General features: G+C 46.0%; 1 protein-coding gene across 6 annotated transcripts in view; it reads right to left on the bottom strand.

Annotated features, from left to right (window-relative positions):
• PHKA2 (phosphorylase kinase regulatory subunit alpha 2) overlaps positions 1 to 24181 on the bottom strand; it is an 82605-nt gene that overhangs the window by 11369 nt on the left and 47055 nt on the right. For 4 of the 6 annotated variants that reach the window (XM_060086579.1, XM_060086582.1, XM_060086583.1 and 1 more), the window contains exons 11-23: positions 22836 to 22931; positions 18853 to 18960; positions 16549 to 16627; positions 13734 to 13868; positions 12946 to 13055; positions 11634 to 11778; positions 11297 to 11375; positions 8121 to 8290; positions 6783 to 6956; positions 3033 to 3121; positions 1890 to 2023; positions 1329 to 1485; positions 83 to 162 (exon numbers count right to left, since the gene is read on the bottom strand). In XM_060086579.1, the coding sequence (XP_059942562.1) occupies positions 83 to 162; positions 1329 to 1485; positions 1890 to 2023; positions 3033 to 3121; positions 6783 to 6956; positions 8121 to 8290; positions 11297 to 11375; positions 11634 to 11778; positions 12946 to 13055; positions 13734 to 13868; positions 16549 to 16627; positions 18853 to 18960; positions 22836 to 22931 (1556 nt within the window). The remainder of the gene's footprint in view (positions 1 to 82; positions 163 to 1328; positions 1486 to 1889; positions 2024 to 3032; positions 3122 to 6782; positions 6957 to 8120; positions 8291 to 11296; positions 11376 to 11633; positions 11779 to 12945; positions 13056 to 13733; positions 13869 to 16548; positions 16628 to 18852; positions 18961 to 22835; positions 22932 to 24181) is intronic. The other 2 variants (XM_060086580.1, XM_060086581.1) reach the window with 2 other exon arrangements.

Below are 24181 nucleotides of genomic sequence, written 5' to 3'. Positions count from 1 at the left end.
CTCTTCCTGAATGGTGGACAGCACTGATGTTTTCCCCCCAGGTACCGCCCCCAAACCTGAGGCCCCCAGGTTGAAGACTTACGCAGAGATGGTCTTCTCCCGGGGTTCTGGCGGCAGGCCCACCGTGAGCTGCTTCTGGTGCGACAGCAGGTCCGTGCAGGCCTACACATTCAGGAAAAGGGCGAGGGGAGAAAGACTAGCAAAGCCGCTGGGGAAGGATCACTGCCAATAAGATCATAAATTTACCTTTACAAACTTTATGACCCATGCTGCTATTTATTTGAAAATTCGTACACAGACCCCAGACTGAGCAACCCAGCCAGAGTTGGGTCCCCGTGATCTTTGTGTCCCCAAAATGTGGCCCCAGGCCTGGCTCTGCAGGGCCTATTAGTGGGTATTTTATGCTCAACCCCTGTAGCAAACACACTGGATTCCCTGATATTCCATGAGGAGGATGAGTTGCTGTGAGTCCTAAAATACTGATGTTAAGAGTTAATGACCATATTATAGTCCTAAATTGCCAGTTTCCCCATTATTCACATATAATAAGTACCATCACCTTACTAAAACAGTGAACTTGGGGACTTCCCTGGTGGCGCAGTGGTTGAGAGTCCGCCTGCCCATGCAGGGGACACGGGTTCAAGCCCTGGGCCGGGAAGATCCCACATGCCGCGGAGCAACTGAGCCCATGCGCCACAACTACTGAGCCTGCGCGCTAGAGCTCGTGAGTCACAACTACTGAGCCCACGCGCCGCAACTACTGAAGCCTGTGTGCCTAGAGCCCATGCTCTGCAACAAGAGAAGCCACCGCAATGAGAAGCCCACGCACCACAATGAAGAGTAGCCCCGCTCGCCGCAACTGGAGAGAGCCCACGTGCAGCAACGAAGACCCAACGCAGCCATAAAATAAATGAATGAATGAATGAATGAATGAGTGGAAAAAAAAGAACTTGAATGTCACAGAAAGCAGTTCTGGATTTTGCAGGGCCTTGGGGTTAAAATACTGATGATGATTGTATTGCAGATGTGCAGAAATAAGAGAGCTCTGTTTAAGAGGGTGCCGGGCCACAGAGCATTTTCATTTCATGTCTTGGTAAACCCTTTTCTGCAGCTAAGAAGTAACAAAACTAATCAACTCGAATTTCATTTCCTCTGCCTGTCTTCCAAGAGCAGTGGGAGGTCAGGACAGAAGGACCCGCTCCGTCTGTATATTAAACAACGCGTTTCCTTTACAAATGGAGGTGCTTGCCTCCAGCTTTCATAATAGGAAGAGGGCACCGGGCTAGAAAGGACAAACAGACACCCTTCACGTGCATGGTTGTTCTGACCTCAGCCAGGACTTCCACTTTCTTCTTGAGTAGGCCAGAGATGTAGCGGATCAGACCCCACTCCTGGTTCAAGCCGGCTTTTCCATAGAGCTCGCTGAGGAGGTTGTGAACAGTGACCCCGTGCTGTCCAGAGAGATTTGTGTCCCAGCGGGGACCCCTGTCAAGAAATGGAAAACCCCAGAAGTATGGCCCAGAACGTTTCAAGGCCAGATTCTCTTGCAATAGAGCTCACTTGACAGGGAGGGGAATGAATCCCCACGCATTCTGCCAAGTGCTTGGGGGCTGCACAGTGCCTTTGAGTCTCACCGAGAGGGCTGCGTCGTCTTCTATTTGAAACAGAAGCCTAACATCAGGAAGTGGTGAGATCCTGGCCTCACCCAGCCTTCTCATCTTGGGAGGGCGACACTAGTAGGTAGAGAAGGGGATGGGAGTCTGTTCACGGTGAGTCTGGGTAGCTTGGGTGACTATGACCATGATGTGGCTTGCTGGAAGGCCAAGAAGCCTAGGACAAAGGGCAAGGAGAATAGAGAAAGCTCAAGCTAGTGAAGACCACCCACTTACTTTATTACATACAGAATGTACAGGATGTCCGCTTGGTCCTGTAGGTTCGAACAATCTTTTAGCTGCTCAGCCAGCTTCTCACAGTCTACGTTGCCGTGGTCATCTCTGGGAAACTGGAAGTCATCTTCGGGGGCCTGTCCATACAAAAGCCAAAATGCAGGGGAGGGGGGCTGAGCATGCAAACTTCCAGAAGATCAGGAAGTGACACACCAACCTGGTCTTGGAACTCTGCTGCTGTGCTATGCTTCAGGTTTTCATTGTATCTTTTGGGGCTTTTTGTTTATATTTCTGATCGGTGAATCATTGTGTTAGTGGATGTTTGCAGGATACTGAACTGAACAGGTTAAAATATGTGTCAATTTTATTTATGTAAAGGTCAAAAACAGGCAAAACCAACCCCTGGTGTTAGAATTCATGCTAGCAGTTACCTTCCGAGTGGAGGGGGAGGAAGCGACCAGGAGGGATGCGAAGGGCCCTTGTTACGCACACGTGTCTATTGGCTCAGTGATAGTTCATTGAGCTCTATACTTATATTTTATATACTTTTCTCTGTATATGTTAAACTTCAATAAAATGTTTTTTGAAGGCAAAATACACACAAAATATGTGAGTTTTAAACAACCTAAAATTGTGGTTAGGTTAAAATAGTCTCCAACAGACACTGAATCTTTCTGATAAAATCAAAGGGAACTTTGGATAAAATAACAAATTATGGGAACTAGTGGGGAACACCCTGGGGTTTTATTCTCCAGAGGAATCTTTTTCTGGTTTTGTGCCCTGCTCCACAAGTAGCCTGGCTTTGGCTGGCTGGCTGGCTGGCACAGATAGGACAGGGCTGGTAGTGAGCTAGTTCATTTCCTCGAATGTGACACAGATTCTGATGCGTAGGCAGAACGTCAGTAGCCGTCTCCTACACGCAAAATATAAAGGTTTGCATCAAATTCAGTGTGCATACTGACACAAACCAGAAGCCAGACAACTAAATGAGTGGGTGCACACCAAAACCCAGAGCTTCTCATCCTGAAAGTTCTGGATACCAAGAAATGTGCTCTTTTGAGTTCAACCATTTAGAAGAGTTCTTGGGGCTACCCCAGCACCAAAGAACATTTACACTTTTTGAAAAAGTGATTCTAAACACTTTACCTTTTTTAGGAGCGGCTGAGGAGAATCAACAAGATTCAGCGATTTACGGTGGGCACTTAGAACTTTAGTTGGCAAAGCCATGGGAACAACTAGAAAACAAAAGAATAAAGAGAAAGCTCTTCTGAGCAGGAGGAAGGATAAAATACTTCTTCTAAGAGGTACGGTGGCTACTCCCTATTCAGTACACACCAAATAAGAAATGATTACTTACTTAGTTTCATTGATTTCAAAAAGAATTTTTCATGTGGCCACATCATGTGCTAACTCTGGAAATAAGAAATGAGCAGGACACAGATCTTGCTGTAAGGAGCTGAATTCCACTCTTCTCTCTTAGAATTCAGGGAAAACTACATAGCATCTAGGACTGGAAGGAGCCTTAGAAATGATTGAGTCCAACTTCTTTTTCTTTCAGATGTGGAAACTGAGAACCAGAGAGGGTTTGTCCAAAGTTTGTCCAATGACCTTGTCATTTGTCCAAGGTCACTGGCCTTCTCATAATCGAGGTGTACCAGCTTCCTGTCCACTGTGTGTTTCACTTTGCCACTGCTGGGTGTTAGTGCCTCTTTTTAACCACCTAATTAATTAATTAATTAATTTTGGGGGCTGCGCTGTGCAGCTTGCAGGATTTTATTAGTTCCCTGACCAGGGACTGAACCTGGGCCCCAGCAGTGAAGGCACCGAGTCCTAACCACTGGACCATCAGGGAATTCCCCCTTTTAACCACCTTTAGATGCTATCAGTATTTATTCATTAAGCCATCTCTGCCAGGGTATGTCATATCACCTTGGGAAAATAGGAAGCTTTCAAGGTAAAGATGAGGTATATTTAAAAGGCATTTATAGGGCTTCCCTGGTGGTGCAGTGGTCAAGAATCCACCTGCCAATGCAGGGGACATGGGTTCAAGCCCTGGTCCAGGAAGATCCCACATGCCGCAGAGCAGCTGAGCCCGTGCGCCACAACTACTGAGCCTGCGCTCTAGAGCTCACGAGCCACAACTACTGAGCCTGCGTGCTGCAACTACTGAAGCCCACGTGCCTAGAGCCCGTGCTCTGCAGCAAGAGAAGCCACCACAATGAAAAGCCCACGCACCACAATGAAGAGTAGCCCCTGCTTGGCACAACTAGAGAAAGCACGTACGCAGCAACAAAGACCCAATGCGGCCAAAAATAAAAAATAAATAAATTTTAAAATAAATAAATAAAAGGCATTTATAGACCTTCAGGTAACACTAGTGGATTAAACATAAGTTTTAATTTGACTTCCTCTTAAACCCCCACTAACCCTACAAAAAATAATTTTAAAAAAGGCAAATCCTAAAGAATAGGGAAGCAGGAGAGAAGACAATAGTAACATTTTGGAAGTGGGAAAGCTGATGGATGAAAACATTTAGTAGACACAAGGCAACCAAACCCAAGACTGCAGTGGGGAAAGCCAAGAACCAGTCAGATTTATAACAGAGAATCCTCAGAAGTCTAAGGAGCTTGCTGCACCATGGACCTCTAGAACTTGGGGGTCCAGAGAGGGTAACCATAAGAAGAAAGACGGAGAATAAGGTGTGTGAGAGGCAGTGAGCTCCCTAGATGCCTTCAGCAACTCCACACAGCTTGGCAACTGCCTTGCTCACCCTGACAGAAGACTAGAAGGTCTCTCTGAAGAGAGTAAAAAAGGGGTGGTATGTGTGTCTCTGGAGGGGGTGCTGACCCACATGTCTGAAGGTGTGGGTACATTCCTTGGGGGAATAAATGACTGTATGGCTCGAGGCAATCAAACCCTTACAGGTTACAAAGGAGATTGCAAAGGAGATTGCAAAGGAGATTGCAGAACATCTCTGGGAAATCTGCCCCGCCTTCACCCATAAACCCAACAGGCCCCATTTACAGGTATAGGCTTGGAGATTCTTATATGCATGAGCAGATAACCAAGGAACACCCAGCACTGGAGGAAAGACTCTACTCTGGAAGACAGAAACCAATACAAACAGGAAAACTTGACTTGGGGGAAATGGAAACCATTTAGGGAGAAGAAAGTGTAAAAACAAAAAGCTCTGCCATTAATTCTTAGAGTAATAAGAATTATATTGCATTCATGAAACAAGAACAGATACAATTCAGAGAACGAAGATTTAAAACATGACAGCAAAAGTGGAAAAACTCACCTGAGCAGGTGGAACAAAAAGTTGAAGCAATTGCCCTCAGAACAGATCAAAAGACAGAGAAATGGAAGACAGGAGAGAAACGATAAAGACTTCTTCAGGAGGTCAACATTGGAATCATAAAGTACCAGAGAGGACAGAGAAAACATAGGGAAGGAAATGAGTCAAGGAATTTTTCAGAAAAACTTTACAGGACTGAAAAACATAAATTTCCAGATAGAGAAGGCCCACTGAGTAGCCAACGCAGTGGACGAAAATACACCCAGAACAAAGCACATAATTGAAATTTCAGAACCTGGGAGTAGAGAAAATCCTAAAAACTTGGAAAGAGATTAACAGTTTATATTTCAAGGATCAAAAATCAAAATGGGTTCAGATTTCTTAGTAGCAACACTGATAGCTAGAAGACAATGAAAAGATGCTTTCAAAATTCTTAAGGAAAATTTATTTTCAATCTAGAATGCTATACCCAGCCTAACTCTCAAATGGATAATTTGTAGATATTTTCAAACTTGAAAGGTCTCAACAATTTTACCCACCATGAACTGTTTCCTAGGGAACTACTGGATGTCCTCCACCAAAATAAGATAGTAAGCTAAGAAAGAGGAAAAGTTGAGATACAGAAAACAGGAGAGCTAACAAAGGAGACAAGGAAGTCTCCCAGATGATGATGAAGGAAGATCCCAGGATAAAATCTACATCCTGGACGTGGAGGGTGACCAGGCCAAAAGGGGCAGTGAACTCCAGAAACAAGCAAGTTAAGGGCTGTCATTACTGTGCCCTCTTCCACTGCACCATTTTTTAAAACCTATTGAAACTGTTCTAGAATGTATTCCACCAAAGGAATAAATTGAGAAAGGGGAACATGCCAGAATCAAGAAACAGGGAACCCAACTGAAGAGGCAAGCAAAGGAGATTCCAAGGATTATAGTAAAGAAAAGACCCAGGATGCCAGGTATGCAAGAGGCTTAGAGTGCAATCGGCCAGATGGGAGGAAACTTTTGGCCTCTTAAGAAAAGCAGTGGAACCGTGAGATTCATACATATGATTCACCTTGTGGAAATTTGTATTGCGAGGCCATTGGAAGGTGTAGAAAGGAAGCGAAGCAAACTAAAAGATAGGGCAACTGTTAACTTCAGAAAAAACGAAAAGGAAAAATGATAATGTAGTATATTATTATACTGAGTTGGGAATAATATTTGCATACATACAATGATAGAAATAGTGAATACCGATTTAACTAAACCTTAATACAACTGCATGGACAGGTTAGGGGAAGTGAAGCAGGAGTGGTGATTTAACACAGCTGAATTCCTCACCTGCACAAGAAAGTCAACAGATACTGAATGACATCGATGCACCAAAGACAGCACTACAGACACATTATTCAGAAATATGTAAATACCAGAAGAAACAACGAAGAGTTGAAAGTGGTTGCCTCTAAATAGAAGGACTGGGGGCAGTGAGGAGGGGAGAGGTGAGGCAGGAAACAGCTGCATTTTGTTGTCGTTTAGGATTCTTTGACTTCTACATTATGCTCATGCATTACTTTGATAAAATAAGTTATTTTAACAGGTAGAAAAGAGTTAATAATGTACATGGAATTTCCAAACCCTTTGCTTTTGCCATCACAGAAAGTATATCCCGAGTGGAGTAGATGGCACTGAAAACATGGCTGTCCTCTGTCTTCTTACAAAGAGGTGGCAGATAGCACTTCGAGGATGTGCTTTGCTGGAGGTGGTTGATATACTGGTCAAGTTCATCCTGGCTTTCTATAATTACACAGGTAAGAAAAAGAGCCAATGAAAACAAGTTGCAGAAATAACCTAAATGCATAATAGTGATTACATGTAGCATGAAGTGCTGAGTAGATTTAGTGAAAGTCAATATTTTGATATAGATATTTGACCTCCACTCTACCCCTGGAAAGTAAAGAGATTTACATAGATAATGCATGTATTCATAAAGTTATTGTTTGGAAAAACTTCATCCTAGAAAAAGAAAATACAGGTCCAAATAGTGTTTACATCACCTCATCCCAAGATGAGCTGAATATGTAGACAATGAGAGGGCCAGCAGCCAACATCTGATCTTTTGGTTTTAATTTGTCCTGAGTGAGCTAAGCATTATGGAATCCCCAGCCGCAATCCCAAGTACTATCTAAAAGTGAAAAACAGGGCTTCCCTGGTGGCGCAGTGGTTGAGAGTCTGCCTGCTAGTGCAGGGGACACGGGTTCGAGCCCTGGTCTGGGAGGATCCCACATGCCGCGGAGCGACTGGGCCCGTGAGCCACAGCTGCTGAGCCTGCGCGTCTGGAGCCTGTGCTCCGCGACAAGAGAGGCCGCAATGGTGAGAGGCCCGCGCACCGCGATGAGGAGTGGCCCCCGCTTGCCACAACTAGAGAAAGCCCTCGCACAGAAACGAAGACCCAACACAGCCAAAAATAAATAAATAAATAAATAAATAAATAAATAAAAAGCCAAGCATTTGAAGCCCTTTAAGAAACAAACAAAAAACAAAACAAAACAAAACAAAAATAAAATAAAATAAAAGTGAAAAACAGGTCACTTCAACCCCAAACCTTCCTCAGTCTGAGAAATGTTATATACAAAGGATTTCATCACTTATATCCAGTCGAACCAAGATCATTCTACCATTTCTTTGAAAATTCAAGCAGTGTGTTTCTTTCTTTATATTTTGTGAAAAGTCCGCATTCCTGTAACTTTGTCCCTCTAGGTTTAAAAAAGCCCCACCTTTACAGTTTAGGTTTATTAAAGTGGCATTTTATTCATTTTAATACGTGGAAGTTTCCAAAGACTCTTTTTTGTCATGTTAATTACAAATCATTTTCTGTGCTTGAGTTTTAGGGCAATTTTATCACAATGCCAAGGTTTAAATAAATTCAGGGACCACCTGCAAAGGCATTCCAAGCCGTACCTTGATTATAGGTGTCTTCCAAATATCCTCCCAAATCTGAATCACTATCAGGACTGAAGCTCCCTTCACTGGTATCGTCAAACAACTTCTCATCACAGTCTGGATCCAGGAAGGTCAGATATGTGTAGAAAGAGGTGGTGAGAAATTCCGAAAGACTCCCTAATTTTACTCTGCCAAGGAAACACTATGTTAGAGATATAGGTGGATGTGGACAAACTTCCACTATGAATCATCGAGAGACTTTTCAATAACCAGGTGGCAGTTCTGCCAGAATCAGTAAACACGTCACTGCAGATTGCCCCATACAAGTAGTCAGCCAAGAAATTAAAATGAAAATTCAATAGCAAGTATGAAGTGGAAGCACACAGCATATTAAAAGCCAAAATGCATCATGCTGATTTCTTATTCCCGAACGCAACACAAATAGAAATCTATTTTATTGAACCAACCAAAGTTTTACAAAACATATTGAGCGAACCACTTTTAAGCAGAACCAACCCTTGGGTATTTTTTGCCCTAAAACAACTGGACCAGGACAAAACCACAAGCAACGATTCTTTGGGTGCCCTCGTGCTACCTTTTGTGAGTCCCTATCACTCAGCCACACAAGGCCCGGGGGCGGGTGGGGGGAAATGTTGGGAGAGGCACGTCTCAGAGCCAAAGTTCTCTCTAGAAAGAACGTGATGGCCGGGCCATCCCTGGATAGAGACAGTGGCCCAGAGTGGCCCTATTATCAGGCTGGGAGAAGTTCCACCGAAAACTGGGAGCTGGGTTTGGCAGTATGGGGTTCTGCTACAAAGGCAGCAGCCTCTGAGTTCTTGCTCCCTGAACCTGATTCACCCCCAGGTTCGGGGGGCAAGTGGGATGTCCACTGTACAGAAAGCAAGCCGGCACTATGTGCTTCTTAAAGTGTTAGATCTGGAGGCAGCAAAGTGTAGGATGCCTCAAAGCTACCAGCATCAGGTTATGACTTGTTTCAATGGCTCAGTTCCAGGAGAGTAAACAGAAGCATGCGGCTCAGATGAATTCACATGTGCGTGAGCTTCCTCGGGCAAGTACACTATGTCAAGAAACACTGCCTGAGGGAAAGAAAAGCCTTCCCTTAATCAAGTAAAAACTTTTTCCCCCTAGAGCCCTGGGGTCAGTTCTAAGGATTGTTTTGCCCTGCGGTTGGAAACAGTAGGAGATGAGGGGGAGCCAAGGGACCGCTTCCTCTGAGGAAGTTGAAAGGAATCAGGCCAAAGGCAGCAAGGCAGTCATTTTAAACCCTCTGATAGCAAGCGACCCCAGGTGGGTCCAGAGGGTAGAGTCTGGCATGTAGAGCGAGTTTAGTTTTTTAAATACCCTCAGACCTAAAAAAGAGACAAAATGACATTCAACTTTAATTATGAAGAACTAAGCAGGAAAGGTAGCTGATGGAGCCTAGGCATTCCTGTTTCTTTCCATGGTTCTCTGAACTGTTTGCCATACTCTGTAACCAGGAGGCCCTCCTGATTCCCGTAAGCCCCCATCCAGCTCGGTATGGTGGTTAGAGCCCCGTTTGTGGATTCACACAGAGCTCCTGCACCTACTCATCTTGTGCCCCTGGCTCTCTGAGCCTACAGATCCTTGCCCATAAAATAGGAGTACAGCCTGCACGACAAAGTGAAGACAACATGAGACAACAGGTGCAAAGCCACAAAGAACACACTGCAAGTGCTCAAGTAACTGCACACGGTATCCTTTTGACAATGATTAGATTTCAGTTAAAGAATTCATTTTGGAAAACAGTTAATTATGGGCGTATGGTATTGTCTCTCGGTTATGACGCCATATGCCAGGTGGTAATTCATCCAAGCTGGATATGAAATGTACGAAAGCAGATGCCAACTGCAGTTATGGTGCCAGCCCTGGGAGCTAGATAGCAGAATGCTGGGGATGGCCTCGCTGACACTCATGAGAGAGGCCAGGAGAAGCTTGGAGCGAGGGCCACTTCGAGTCTACGGCAAAACCCGCAGCGAGCTTGGTGAGCAGAGGTGCCAAACCCAGTGCTTAGAAATCCAGTGACTCAACCCTGAGGACATCAGCCTAAGTGAAATAAGCCAGTCACACAAAAAAAACAAATACTGGATAAGTCCACTTAGATGAGACACCTAGAGATAGAAAGTAGACTGTAGTTGCCAGGGGCAGGGGTGGGGGGAGTTTCAGTTTTACAAGATGAAAAGAGTTCTAGAGATTGGTTGCAAACTATGTGAATATACCTAACGCAACCGAACTGTACACTTTAAAATGGTTAAGATGGCAATCTTTATGTGTATTTTATAATTGTACAAAGTTACTGTGGCAGCAGGGTCCCTGGTGTGGGAGGATGTGAGAAGAAGGGCTGACTTCAACTCCCAAACACTTTTAGCAGGTGGCACTCCATCAGGACCCAAACGGCAGCCTCCCCAAGCTCGGGAAAGGCCACACATTACTCGGGCCAGGTGCAGGGTGAGGTTATCCTGGGGCCCTTCTGGCATATTCCAGGAGATTCAGGGCATAGATGCTACTGAGAAATCCTCTGCCTTGTGACAGTCATGGGGTACAAAAACAAAAGGGGTTTCCATGGGAGGTGAGCCCCCTATCCCTCAAGGTGCTTCACTGTAAGAGCTGGGAGCACCGGTTGGACTGTGGGCCTGCAAACTGGAATGGGCGGCGTTCCACGGAGGACGAGGGGACAGTGGTCTAGGGAGGCCCATTCAGGTGCTCTGTTCTGAGGGCCACGAAGGAATTTGTAAAGTTCTGTGAATTATTCTTAAGGTGTTAGCACACCCAAGTCAATTCAAGGAGTGATTTGATTATTGAGCACCTGCCAGATCCTAGGCACTGGGTGTTTTCTAGCACGCCTTTTAGTAGAAACAGACACAGCATTCCATACATGCATTCCGAGAGTGCCACTTCGGAGAGACTTGGTATGTTCACCTCTCTATGCCCCAGGCCTCCTGGCGCCCATAAAAGCTTCACAAACACCCACCAACTGATGCTTAGAGAGGATTCCAGTTTCCCATGGGTGACTGGATTAGATGTTTTAACTCCCTTTTTACTCTAAAGCTCCACGCTTCTATGTTCGGCGAGTGATACAAAAAACGGGAGAGGGGCAGCAGAAGACTTTAAGAAAGGTCAATGTTACTTTTGCTTTTTAAAAAATCACAAATTACCTGGCTCCTCCAAAATATCCATCCTCTAGTTTTCGAATTGTAGAAAGAACAGCAGAATGAATATCTGAGCCATCGTTTGCTTAAAAAAAAAAAAAAAAAAAGATCAATTAGTTTACTTAATCTGGGAATACTTTGTTTGCTTACGCACTGAAATGTTTTCATCAACAAAATCTAATTAAAATATGTATGGCACAGAAGATTCCCGACCTAAGAAACCTAACTGCTAAGAACCCCCTTCAGTACTTAGCTCTGTCCATGGGACTCATTTTAAACATTTTGAAAAGGGTCCAAACCACCAGTGGGACATGAGTCAAGCAGATCAAGTTCATGGAGTTACTGAGCATGGTATGGGTGATGGGGAAGGTGAGCGTGGGTCTGCCCGTCATCCGCCAGCAGGTGCACAGGTAGGCTAGCTCGATCCTCAGCATCTCCACGATCATCTCGTTGTCCAGGGCCAGGTAGAAGTGATGCTGGTCAGTGAACTGCAAGTCAGAACAGGCCAGGTTCAAGGCTGTCCTTCATTTCCCTCGACAAAACTCCAGCTGTCATTCACGGCAGCACTAATCCTTGCATTTTGTTTCCAGAGAAGAGGCTCAACCCTGGCTGTAACCCGCCCCCATAATGGGGCTCTCCTCGCGATCAGACAAATCGATCTGTCGCCTGCCCAGGAACCAGGGCTACGTCAGTGCTGGCGCAGAAGGGAAAGTTGCACAACTAGATCTATTTACAGCTCCTTGGATGGGGATTTAAGGACCTGCCCCAATACCGCTGTCCCTGAAAGTAAATCAATAACTCCTTAATTCCTACACTGTCCAGGGCTGCTGGGCTCAGTGATGTTTTCCTAGTGGGGTCACTGAGAGCAGGTGAGACGTGGAGACTGTGTTTACCTGATTCATGGCCTGGTTAATGTGAACTAAAGGCACCGTTGCCTGATGTTGATGAAAATCATTGTTGTCCTGGCCTCTGGACCAGTGCACACTCAGTTCTGGTCTAAAATTTGTTACGAAGGGAAATAACTCACAAGATTTAAGCAAGCAGCACGGGCTGGGTGAAAAAGAGCAACTTGAGGCTACTGACCCATGACCCTACAGCCTAACTATGTCCCCAGGTAGTTGGGGGGCTATGCCCCATGTTGACCAAGTGATCCCTCAGTTGGCCTTTCTAGCTGCTCAAGTGGATGAAAAACGCTTCGTTTGCATTCCACAGGACTAGTTTCCTTTGGAAACAAAAACTCTGAAGAAAAGTTGCATAAGCAGTATATTCAGGATCCTGTCAAGGGGGTTGGGACCTGAAAAATCAGACTTCCAATGTGGGATTCTGTTGACAGAGGACCTGCTAACAGCCTAAGCGAGGGTTAAGGACTATTGCAATTAGGGGACAAGGGCTGCGAGTCAAGTGGCATGTCACTAGCGAATTTGTAAAGTGGTATGAATTTCATACTGGAAGTGATGGCATGCTCAATTCGAGTCAAGCCGCATTTATTGAGCACCTACCACGAGTAAAGAATTGTATTAGGTACTGGGTGTCATCTTACGTCTCTGTTTGAACACATGCATGCACATCCTGCCACATTCAAAGTACCTCCCCAGACAGAAAAGACGCTTAATAAAGAGATGCTTGTTGGTTTGTTACTGGCCTGCTCTTCTCACCTGGGGTGTGAAAGTGAAGATTTGGTTCCTAATCACGTATAGTTTAGATGTTCCAAGGACACCAATGTGCCGATATGGTCGCCCACTCAATTTCATATTCTTATTCCGTCCTATTTAGAAAATAAAAGAGAAATTCGAGCTAGAGCAAATACAGTGACATCTAATCCAAGTGATTCTGGCTAAGACTGGGCTTATTTATATGTTAAACAACTCACTTTGGGGTTTGGTTTTTCTAATACTGTTATCCTTCTTTGGGACAAGGATGAATTAAAAACAAATCCCACCCCCTTCTTTTCATGCATATAGAAGAACAGCACCCGGTGCAACATCTCTATGGAATAAAATTATTAAAAGGACTTTATTAATGTTCACTTTTTATTTATTTAGTACTGAACAATGATCCTAAACAAAGTCAGATTTTAGAAAAAGTAAAGAGAGCCCATCTCCCATTTTAATGGGTAAATGAGCATTTTCTTAGACCACAGATAAAATTTAGAAACATTACCAAGACACAAATGACTGTTGCAATTGTGAATTTTCAAAGGTGGCTCCTTATTTTACAACAGATCTGATGAGTCACACTGCCACGTGTGGTGACATCTCCTGAACAGGCATGAGAGGAATGTGCTTGGTGGCCATTCCTCTTCATGTGGAAGCTGTCAAACCACCTACTTTAGTGCTTTGCCCAATTCCTTTGAAGTTACACATATCACAGTCTCCCCCAGACCCAAAACCTAGAACCGAGATGCCCCCTCGCCAAAAATGCCCTGCTATTTCCCCAAACCTACCAAGCTTGGCATATATGTGACTAAGAATCCGGCCTGGCTGGACTCGGACTGGGTGAATGTCAGCAATACTCTGGACGTTCACCCCATGTCTCCGCAGCAACTCCTTAATGTGGCTGTTTTCCGCCAGAACAGTCACTGTGAGCAAGAACATAGCACCTGCATTAGACGGCGGCCCTCGTCCCCTCACACGGATGCGCGCTGCTGTGTCCTCTCCTCTCCGGCCTGTGACAGCACGCTCTCCACGCGCTGGGTGGCTTTGAAAGGGAGAGCGCTTGTCCTGTCACTCTTTCTGGTTCTCTCTGGCCTTGCCTCCCCTCAACATCGACAGTGCATATTTATCAAGTGCCCTCAGTGTGCAAGACAGTCTGGGACTTCTAGAAATGGTCTTCAACAGGTCACAAGCTGAATTACCCATCTCAAATGATGTCTTGCCTCCCTGTGGGTCTGCATTTATTCGAAACCTGTCTTATGTTCTTTTCACATGGGGTCAGGAGTGGAAACAGCTTTGCAAAGGGGATACCAGAAGAAGTCTGTGCCTCTGCTCTCAAAGACAGAAGAGCAATATAGTGGTGTGTGCAGCAGGGGATGCTCTGACCGCGGGGGAGGGAGGGGGAGGGGGGAGGAGGTTTTATGCTCTGGAGAGAAGGAAAAGTGGGCCTACCAGTGGGCTGGTGGTAGTGGGGCAGCCTGGCCCACTGGGAAGCACAGCACAGCGGCCCCCGCCAGTAGGGAAGAGCCACCCCAGAGCTGGGCCACGCACCCAGTGGGCCGGCCTGGGCCCCATCTCCAGTGAGGCTGGGCATCTGGCTCTCTAGCAGGCAGGGCTCTGGGATGCCTGGGACGTGGGGGCCAGAAGCGGGCTCAGACCCCCCCATACCTGCTGTACCAGTACTGCTGGCTTTTAAGAGAAGGGACAGTGCTTTGGGAAAAGGAAGGACTCCTGGGGAGGGAACTGGAGAAAGGGAGTTCTGGCCACAGAGAGAGTGGCCGGTGCTATGTCCACCTGCAGCTGAGCCTGCCAGGAACTGGAGGGGCTCGGGGCGGTGCTCAGGCCAGAGGAAAGACTTGGTTACTGTTAAGGTAGCTCTCTGAGCCCAACCACTGTACCCTCAGGCTGGTGGCACCTGAACGTATGATACATATAAATGCCACTGAGACCTGAATGTCACCTCCTTATATTTACATAGCACATGATGCTTTTTCAAAGTATTATAATATTCATTATCTCATCTGAGCTTCACAGCAAGGCCCTGAGGGGAAGCCTTGCTGCTCGACTGGCCAGCTGTAGCTGAGCAGGGACTGGAAGCTAACCCCCCAGGCCCCAGCATGGGAACATCAGCCATGCAGGACTGGGCGAGCAGCTTCCCTTAACATCTGTCTCTTTGGAAGCTTACAACACCGGGCAGAGATCTCCACGTATCAGAGCTACAAGGCGGTCACTCTGTAGAAGTGACTCTTTCAGAGGAGTGGCTTGACCAAGACCTGTGAGCCTGGTGATCTGAGAGAGCTGCACGCAGAGAAGTTTCTGAAAGTGTACTTCTCCTTCCTCCAGACCACAGCCTCTGATATTTTCTACTCTGTTTTCTTCTATTTCATTAAAAAAAAAAAAAAATGGTGCTCAGGATCCATCAACGCACCCCAGCCTGCAATGGGAAGAGCGGCCTTGTGGACTTAAGGGATCACTTAGCAGCATGTGCTCTGGTGACGGGCAGAGACTGTGGGGTCAGGCTGGATCACGCCACCTGGATGTCAGAGCTGGGTTTGCACCTCCAGCTGTCAGCCGTGGGTCCCTGAGTAAGTTAACCCCTCAGCCTCATGTGTAAGAGGGGGAAGATAATCATGATCGTCACACTTTCTACCTGATCGGAATGTTGTGATGGTTGGGTGCGTCTCTCGGTGGGCCAGGGGCACAGTATCGACGGGGCGATGACCTGCACGACCTCTGCTGTATCACGGACAGCCGCAGCCAAATGCGTCCGTGGCCACAGAGAGGGTTGCCCTTCATTTGCTCAATAATTGTTTTTAATGTATTGAGTGCATGTGTATCAATCAACATAGAAGCTACAAAAATGATAAGGCCCTTGTCCTTAAGAAATGTACAGTGTCCTCTAGAGGACACAAGGCGTAGTCACGACACGCCATGATACTAGCTGGTATATAAGTCACTCTATGAGGTTTGTGAGCTCCTGGGGAGTCCTTCCTAGGAGGGGAAGTAGGGAGAGGAATCGGCCAGCAGGGAGCATTCTAGGCCTGGCCCTGCACTGAGGGCTTTCCCTGTGGATCTCAATTCCTCTCAAGACCACCCTGTGAGAGAGCACCGATCATGAGAGCCCAGAGGTGAAGTCACATGGCTAGTCAGAGGCAGTGCCGCAGCAGTAGCCCAGGCTGGCCTTGCACTTCTGCGGAAGAGGTGCCGGCTGGAGAGGAGGGGAGGTGGGTGGAGGGAGGTGAAAACATGGGCCTGCAGCTCTGGAAAGAAGTTAGACCTCCAAGGGAGGAACGAGTGAACCCTCATTTGGGTTTTGAGTTTTCAACAAGGCCATGTTCTACTTTTTAAAGAATAGCAGTTATGAAAAAGGATGCTCAATGAATCACTTGTGCCCCAGTTGAAATCAAGGTTTAGATTCAAGAAACGATTGCTTTGTAGAAAGTAACTTTGTGACCGGGAGCAGCTGAGTTGCAGCACATATTTCACAGAAGTAACATACGCTACAGTCTATACATGTGCAGGTTAAAAATTACATAGGAACACTTCGCTGTAAAAATAACATTGGGTTTACAAAGTTAAATATGAATAGTAAGTATGCTCACAAACCTTGTACTACGACATCAGGTTTGACGGAAGTGGAAAATCTTCTATTTAAGGGATCAATTTCACCAGTGGCAAGGAATCCCTAGGAAAAGAGGAGCATTAACACTATGAAATACTGATTAACTGAAATTTCACCTTAAACCTAAGTTTGAAAATAAAATATTTGGGGGCTCAAAATCTTCAGTGTTTTATTCCTTTATAATTTTTCAAGGCAATTGCTTATTTTCTCTGAACTACAGTATACCATTTAGATGGCACTGATAAATGTACTGCGTTTTTGGCACCCAGCTCTCCAGGGCCAGTCAGAGACACCAAACTTGTGTGAGTGAAAAGAACAAGGGTAACTCACGCTTCCTGAGCCCTTACCCCGCGCCAGGTACTGTGCTGAGCCCTGTTCATGCACTGTCACACAGGCCTCCTAACAGGAAGGCACTACCATTCGCACATCTTACAGGTGGGGAAACCGAGGCAATGTCCCTTGGCCCAGAGGTGACTGTCCTGAAACACAAAACTCCCCCCTCGCTGCTGGCAGAGTGCTCTTTGAATGTGGATCTCCTCATATTTTCTATAAGTGATGGGAACCTTAAGAGAAGGGATCAAGGTGTTCTGGGAGTTCTGAGGAGAAGTTGGACCTAATGCTGGGCCTAGATGAGGGCCTTTACATTGAGAGGAGGAAACAGAAGCAAGTTTGTTTCCCATGTCACTGATACAGAAATCAGAGCTGCACCATATTGCAGAGATAATAAAGCCCAACCTCTTTACTTTAAAGATGAGGAAACGTGAAAAAAAAATCTATATTTAAATAAAGCTGTACAACATTAAAAAAAATAATAATAAAGATGAGGAAACCGAGGCCCAGGGAGATTAAGAGACTTGCCCGAGGTTAAAGAGCTAGTCAGAGGCAGGGTTGGTTTTCCAAAGGAGATATATGTGCTTCCCTACTCATAAAGATAAAAGTATAAGACACAGTCTCCACCCCCAAGAACATGTCCATGAAACTGCAGAGATGATCATATCCATGAAGCAACTACTCCATCTCAGCACCTAAGGGCCACTTACACTGTGATAGCTTCACTTGGGTCTTCTTTCACCCACCAGGAACTCCAGTGACATCCAACCCATTGCTCCCCTGGCTCCCCCGCCCCCCACACCCCCACACCCCTCCCCAGGGGCCCAAAGCACTCAGCTGGGCAGGATCCTCCCAGGAAAGATGAGCCATCTGATAAAAATCACTCACACTTAGGACTGGGGAGGCATTCATTTTTAGCTGGCACAAAAGCATTTGTATTTTAAAAACTTAAACCTGGGGGCAAGAAAATGCTTAACAAGAAGGAATGAGTCAGAGGCAGGAGACCTTCCGTGTGGCGGTGTTACTGGCTGAGGGAGCAGCCGACACAAAATCCACTACAGAAGAACCAGCCTGCTGCCTTTTCCTGCAGAGAGCACTGGAGCGTCAGAGTCCTCCTGCTTCCTGCACCTAAGACCGTGTGTAGTAGTTCCCCAAACCCTGCATCTTTCATACATGTGCTGATCCTGGCTGAGAAGCTTCCGGCCCTCCTACCGACCATCAACTCAACCAGGTTCTAGCCACAGACCAGGAATGCTGGTGGGAAGGGGCGCTGGGGGAGGGACAGAGAGTGCTTGGCTTGCAGCTAAGCCCAAAACGGTTTGCTATAAATACAGACACAAGCCTAGGTCTCAAGCCTCAGAGTCAACCCCAATCAGTTGACTTGAAAGCCATGAAGATGCTAAAGACGGGTGACTTCCCTGGCGGTCCAGTGGTTGGGACTTCACCTTCCAGTGCACGGGGTGTGGGTTCCATCCCTGGTCGGGGAGCTAAGATCCCACATGCCTTGCAGCCAAAAAACCAAAACATAAAAAAAAAACCCAGGGCTTCCCTGGTGGCACAGTTGTTGAGAGTCCGCCTGCCGATGCAGGGGACGTGGGTTCGTGCCCTGGTCCGGGAAGATCCCACATGCCGCGGAGCGGCTGGGCCCGTGAGCCATGGCCGCTGAGCCTGCGCGTCTGGAGCCTGTGCTCCGCAACGGGAGAGGCCACAGCAGTGAGAGGCCCGCATACCGCAAAAAAAAAAAAAAAAAAAAAAAACAACCCAAAAAACAGAAGCAATATTGTAACAAATTCAATAAAGACTTTAAAAATGGTCCACATCAAAAAAAAAATCTTAAAAAAAAAAAGATGCCAAAGATATTCATAGCCACACTGAGCAGAGAGCCCCTGTGTTCTTCCAGGGTCCCCTGTACTTCCAATCAGATGGTTTCCAGTCTGTGAAGCCCCCAAGTCGCTTACCTCTGCCAACAGGGAGCTGAGGATGTACAAGGACTGACCCCACAGATGGGGCACCTTCCCCAGAGGAACTCTGTCCACCGTGTGAGGATTCTTATACTCGTCATCTACCTGGCAAAGAGAGGAAAACCCAGAGTGAGAATGTCAGAGGAGAAAATGGCCAGCGTCACTACATGGGGAGCGCACAGAGGATTTACAAAATGCCACTCTTTTGATCCTCCAAACCAATTCTATGCGAGAGCTGGGATAAGGAGGCCATGGAGGTTGAGGCCCTTGCGCGGGGAGCCACGTGGCTAAAAGCAGCAGAGGTGGAACTCGAACCCAGGCCTGGTTCCAGCCAGTGCTCTTCCCGCAAGCACACTGATGGCAAAAGGCAGAGAGCTAGGCACTGGAAGCTGGGCCTGCTGTCTTTGAGCACAGCTCTGGGCAACAAGAAATGTCACGACTCATACTTATACTTGGCTGCATTATGGGTACAATGATCTAAAACATCAGCCAATAGCAGTGTAGTTCTAGACGCTGAGTCAGGTTTCTATCTTGCTCTCCTCAGGGGTTCATAAACTCAGTGTGCAGATGCAAGAAAATTACCAGAAGGTGGCGCTATTTACTGAGGAAAAACAATTGTACTGTTAGATCACTAATTTTCCATCAGGGACTCAAAAAGCTGAATCCATTGGGGGCTTTTGACTCATCAAAATAAGCTACAGTTCTCTTTCTGATGGACAGTGCTGGCTACGTGTTGTAAAAGTTAGTCTACAATTTTCTCTGTTGTAAACTCCATGCTGACCTTTGGGTTTGGGGTCATTACAACGTTTGTTGGTTGGGGGTAATGTTAGTGACCACTTCCTTCTCCAGAAAACATAAGCCAATTGAAGGAAATAGGAAACACATCTTTCTCCAAAGGGGAAAATCACATCATGAGGTGAGTCATTCTCTGCTTGTGAATTAATCAGTGATGTTGCTAATATATGCAGTAAATTTAAAAAATTTTTCTGTTAGTAAACTAAGAAAAACTTAAGCTCATAAACGAAACAGAATTAAATGTTACCAGTAATCAAATAATCAAACAGGATAATACGTGGAGGGAGATTCTCCAAAGCATCATTTTGGTTCTATTTGGGAAGTAAGATTCGGGAGAAATATTTTCTTTCTATAGAATCTTGTATGTTTTGCAGTATGCAGAGTTACTTTTACAGTCAGATTGTACATGAAAACTTTTTGAAATGTAAGTACTGTTAAGAAAGATTACACAGATCTGGAATGGGAAATAGTCGATGCAGAGAACAGAAGGTAGACAAGGTATCTGCCCTCCTCCCACCCACTGCTGGCTCCTGCCTCCCCGTGGAGGTATGTCTCCCCATCTCCACCTCAGTCCTTCCAATCTGCTTGCAGGTCCTCTAACGTACCAAGCCTTTGCTGCCGGCAGTCCTCTGTCTGCCCTCCATCCCATGGATTCGCTCCTCCGACCCCCCTAGCCTGCAAGTTTGCAGAGGCAGAGCCGGTGTCGTGACCCCTCTGTGCCGCAGTACCTAGCCTGCTGCCCAGCCCGGAGCAGCTGCTCCAAGCAAGTCTGCTGGGTACGCTTGCGTTAGTCTTGAGCTGTCCGGTGGAGGCCCCGTGGGTGGTGGCGCCTCGCAGAAGCCTGTCCAGCTGAGGAAGTGAGTGACGCTGAAAGTCAGGCTGGATGGCGCCTTGGCCCAAGGCTGTGGCCACTCCAAGGGTGAGGCTCTTTTTCTAATTTGCACAAAGGTGTCATATGGGTCGGGGTAGCCCTGTCTGTGGTCGTCTCTACATGGTACTGATGTGATGGGTGAACTTTCCCAGCTGTCATCCGGAACCAGCACAAACTGTGCTCAAAATAAAAGAACGTTCAAAATTGGTGCCTAGCTGATGTATAAACACACTGGATAAAGGAGGATACTGAAATGACAAGTACAAGCCCAAAGGTCAGTGTAGAGATCAGAAAAGTTGCAGAGTAACCCTTTACAACATGTAGCCAGAACTGTTCACCAGAAAGAAAAGGAGAGCTTATAACACCTAGCAGTTACTACAATCAGGAAATGTGCCTTTTAGTAGAACATGGATAGATGGTTATTCTCTATCATAAAATAAATACCCCTGAAGCTATTTATTTTCCCTTGCTATGCTTCCAGGTTCCAAATTACGTCCCATTACTAACTTTGTTTTGTCAAGTGCCTCAATACTGGAAAAGGGGCAACCTGCACACGCAGTTGCTAGGAAGTAACTACCCAGCCCCCACTGTCAGGCCCCCCCCTACCAACACATACACATCACACATGGTAAAATGAATACGTTTGCAGGAAACCTAGGTTTCTAACAGTTAGGAAGAAAACAGCCCCTGCAGGCTCCATGGCGTGATCTGTACGGTGAGGGACTCTCCATCCCCTGTAAATGCACCACCCATTAGGAGGCAGCGTGGGGTTGTGAGGAGGCCCTGAACCTGGGGTCTGGTTCCAGGCAGAGCCCAGTGCTGTCTGAGCTCCGCCTCTTTGAGCTGAGGCAGAAAATTTCAAAGGCCTTTGCCAGTCCCATGACCATGTGCTTGTGGGCCTGACTCAACCACAAACTCGTAGGCCCAAGGCGCTGTGTGACAGCAGCGTCACGCTCTGGCGCAGGCCCTGTCACCCAGGGGAAGGACACTGCTCTCTGAAATCTCCTCCTCCCGAAAATGCAATAATGAAGCTTTGAAGCGACAGGAACATTCAAAAGAGAAATAGCCTTGAATTGAGAATTCTTTTCTGCTAAACATGAGATATGTATGGGGAAATCTCCCCATTAAGATATATAGGTCCATCATGACCCAAGCTAGGAAAGTGGATAGAACAAAACTATCTTTGGGCATCTTCTTGGAACTGGCCAGTTTCCCTTTTCAGGATATAGAATGGCTTCTAAGTGATTACTCAAGCTGTAGCTCAGGAAATGCTTGACTCAAAAGAAGGGATTCTCTTGGGGCCTCCCTGGTGGCGCAGTGGTTGAGAGTCCGCCTGCCGATGCAGGGGATACGGGTTCGTGCCCCGGTCTGGGAGGATCCCATATGCCGCGGAGCGGCTGGGCCTGTGAGCCATGGCCGCTGAGCCTGTGCATCCGGAGCCTGTGCTCCGCAACGGGAGAGGCCACAACAGTGAGAGGCCCGCGTACCACAAAAAAAAAAAAAAAAAAAAGAAGAAGGGATTCTCAGCTACCCTATACAGGCAGACCTCGGTTCCAGACCACTGCAATAAAATGAATATAAAGGGAGTCACACAAATTTTTTGGTTTCCCATTGCATATAAAAGTTATGTTCACACTATACTGTAATCTATTAAGTGTGAAATAGCATTATGTCTAAAAGAAATGTACATATCTTAATTTAAACATATTTTATTGCTAAAAAATACTAACCATCATCTGAACCTTCAAGTTCAGTAGTAACATTAAAGATTACTGATCACACGTCACCATAACAAATATAGTAATAATGAAAAGGTTTGAAATGTTGTAAGAATTACGAAAACGTGACAGAGACACGAAGTGAGCAAATGCTATTGGAAGAACTCAATTAAGGGTTGCCACAAACTAAAATTTGTTTTAAAAAAAAAACGCAGTTATCTGCGAAGTTGCAGTAAAGCGAGGTATGCCTATACATCTCTCCCCCTCTCCCAGGGAGATTCTGTCTGGTTTCTTCTTCCGTGGAAATGTGTGAGAACATGGCGCCTAACAGTGTTTTGTGCTTTTTAGGGCCTGAGTGGCCTTGGGCTCGGAGAAAGACAGGTATCCTCTGAAGGTCCTCAACTAACGCCTCCCTTGGGCACCAGCCAGGTCAAGCATGGTTCCAAAGCCGTAACTCCTGTGATAAACAGGAACACTACTGAAGGCTTTAGAAACCACTTCTCCTGGAGAAAAAGTGTTAGGTCTGAAGGGGGAATGAAAAATACCAAAGGCCAAGCACCATCTCACTTTGTATTAGATAAGCAGCACCTGGTTACCTTGTTAGGCGGGACGGCGTAGAGTTCAGGCACCAGGTGGATCCCGTTCTTGCCTCTGATTAAGATTCCCTCCAGGGCCTCTCGGTATTCTTGGACCTGGAAAATAGCCCCATCCCCCACGGTAGGAAACAGCAGTGCAACACAGAAAAACAGCTCTCTTGGCAACAAACAGATCAGAAGTAGGACACAAGGCTAAGAAATGCACAAATACCTTCAGCTCAAGGACTGCAGGAGGAACCTGGACTCTTGCTGACAGCAAATGTTAGGAGGAGCTAAATGCGACTGTCTTTAATTCGTGATTTAAATACTTCACTCTTAACTTCTCACGTATTTAAATTTTGTCTCACCAGCTAGACTATAAGCTTTATGGAGCGGAGGCCAGATCTTAAGCAGTGCATCCATTTCCACCTGTTGGTAGTTTTCCACTGAAGAAGCCCTGGTTCAAACATTTATTGCTCACGAAATATTTGCTGAACGAATAAGATGTGAAGAAAAGGAAGTGTAGGTACTATGATCCATGCACCCCAATTTTTAGGATGTGCTACTCAGTAAAAGCTGTTGATGCAAACATTTCTATTAAATTAAAAAGGCAGCGATAAAACCCTATACATTAAAAGGGAAATGGAGAGACAAAAGCCCTTAACAGCCACCCAGCTATTTGACACATTTCATCTTTGGAGAGCCCAGTCCAATGCCTTCCAGATCTCATTTTCTTTTCGGTTGAAATTTATGGACAGCAAAGCACGACAGGGTGCATCACTTTTAAATGTGACTGGGCGGCAAGCGGAAGAGACGGCACAGGGGGCTAAGAGAAGTGAATTCTGTGAGACCTACAAAATAAGGTACTAAACAGGCTTTTCTGTCTCCTTAGCTTTTTTGTTGTTGTTGTTGTTTCTGATAATTGTCAAGCTTGTTCATAATTGAAATTCCAACTCAATCTTTTTGAGGTCTTTCAGTCTTGGGATAAAAAGATAGAAAACGTAAGAACCGAGATAATCACTAAAGCATAAGAGAATCAACAAAGAGGGAACATTAATATTTGAAGTTTACTGCCGCTTCTGAAACACCTCTGCATTCCTCAATAGAGGCAGCTTTCAAAACTAAAACGAATCTTAGATTGCATATCCTACCCCAGAACATGTGATCTGAACAGATTAAAAAAACAGCAAAGTGTTTGAGTTTGTCAGCCCCGTAAACTTCATGAGGACAGGTCTGTTCTGCTCACCAAAGTATGCACGGCAGCAAATGCTGAAGAAATCCGTCTCGAACAAATGAATGCTGCATTAACAAATATTCACTGAGTACTTACTACGTACTAGGCATGGGGCATACACCAGTGAACTGGA

The sequence above is a fragment of the Mesoplodon densirostris genome, chromosome X (genome assembly GCF_025265405.1).
Source record: "Mesoplodon densirostris isolate mMesDen1 chromosome X, mMesDen1 primary haplotype, whole genome shotgun sequence".
In the NCBI taxonomy this organism is placed as follows: Eukaryota; Metazoa; Chordata; class Mammalia; order Artiodactyla; family Ziphiidae; genus Mesoplodon; species Mesoplodon densirostris.
The sequence above is the reverse complement of the archived record's forward strand: the minus strand, read 5'-3'. Positions and strand labels throughout refer to the sequence as shown.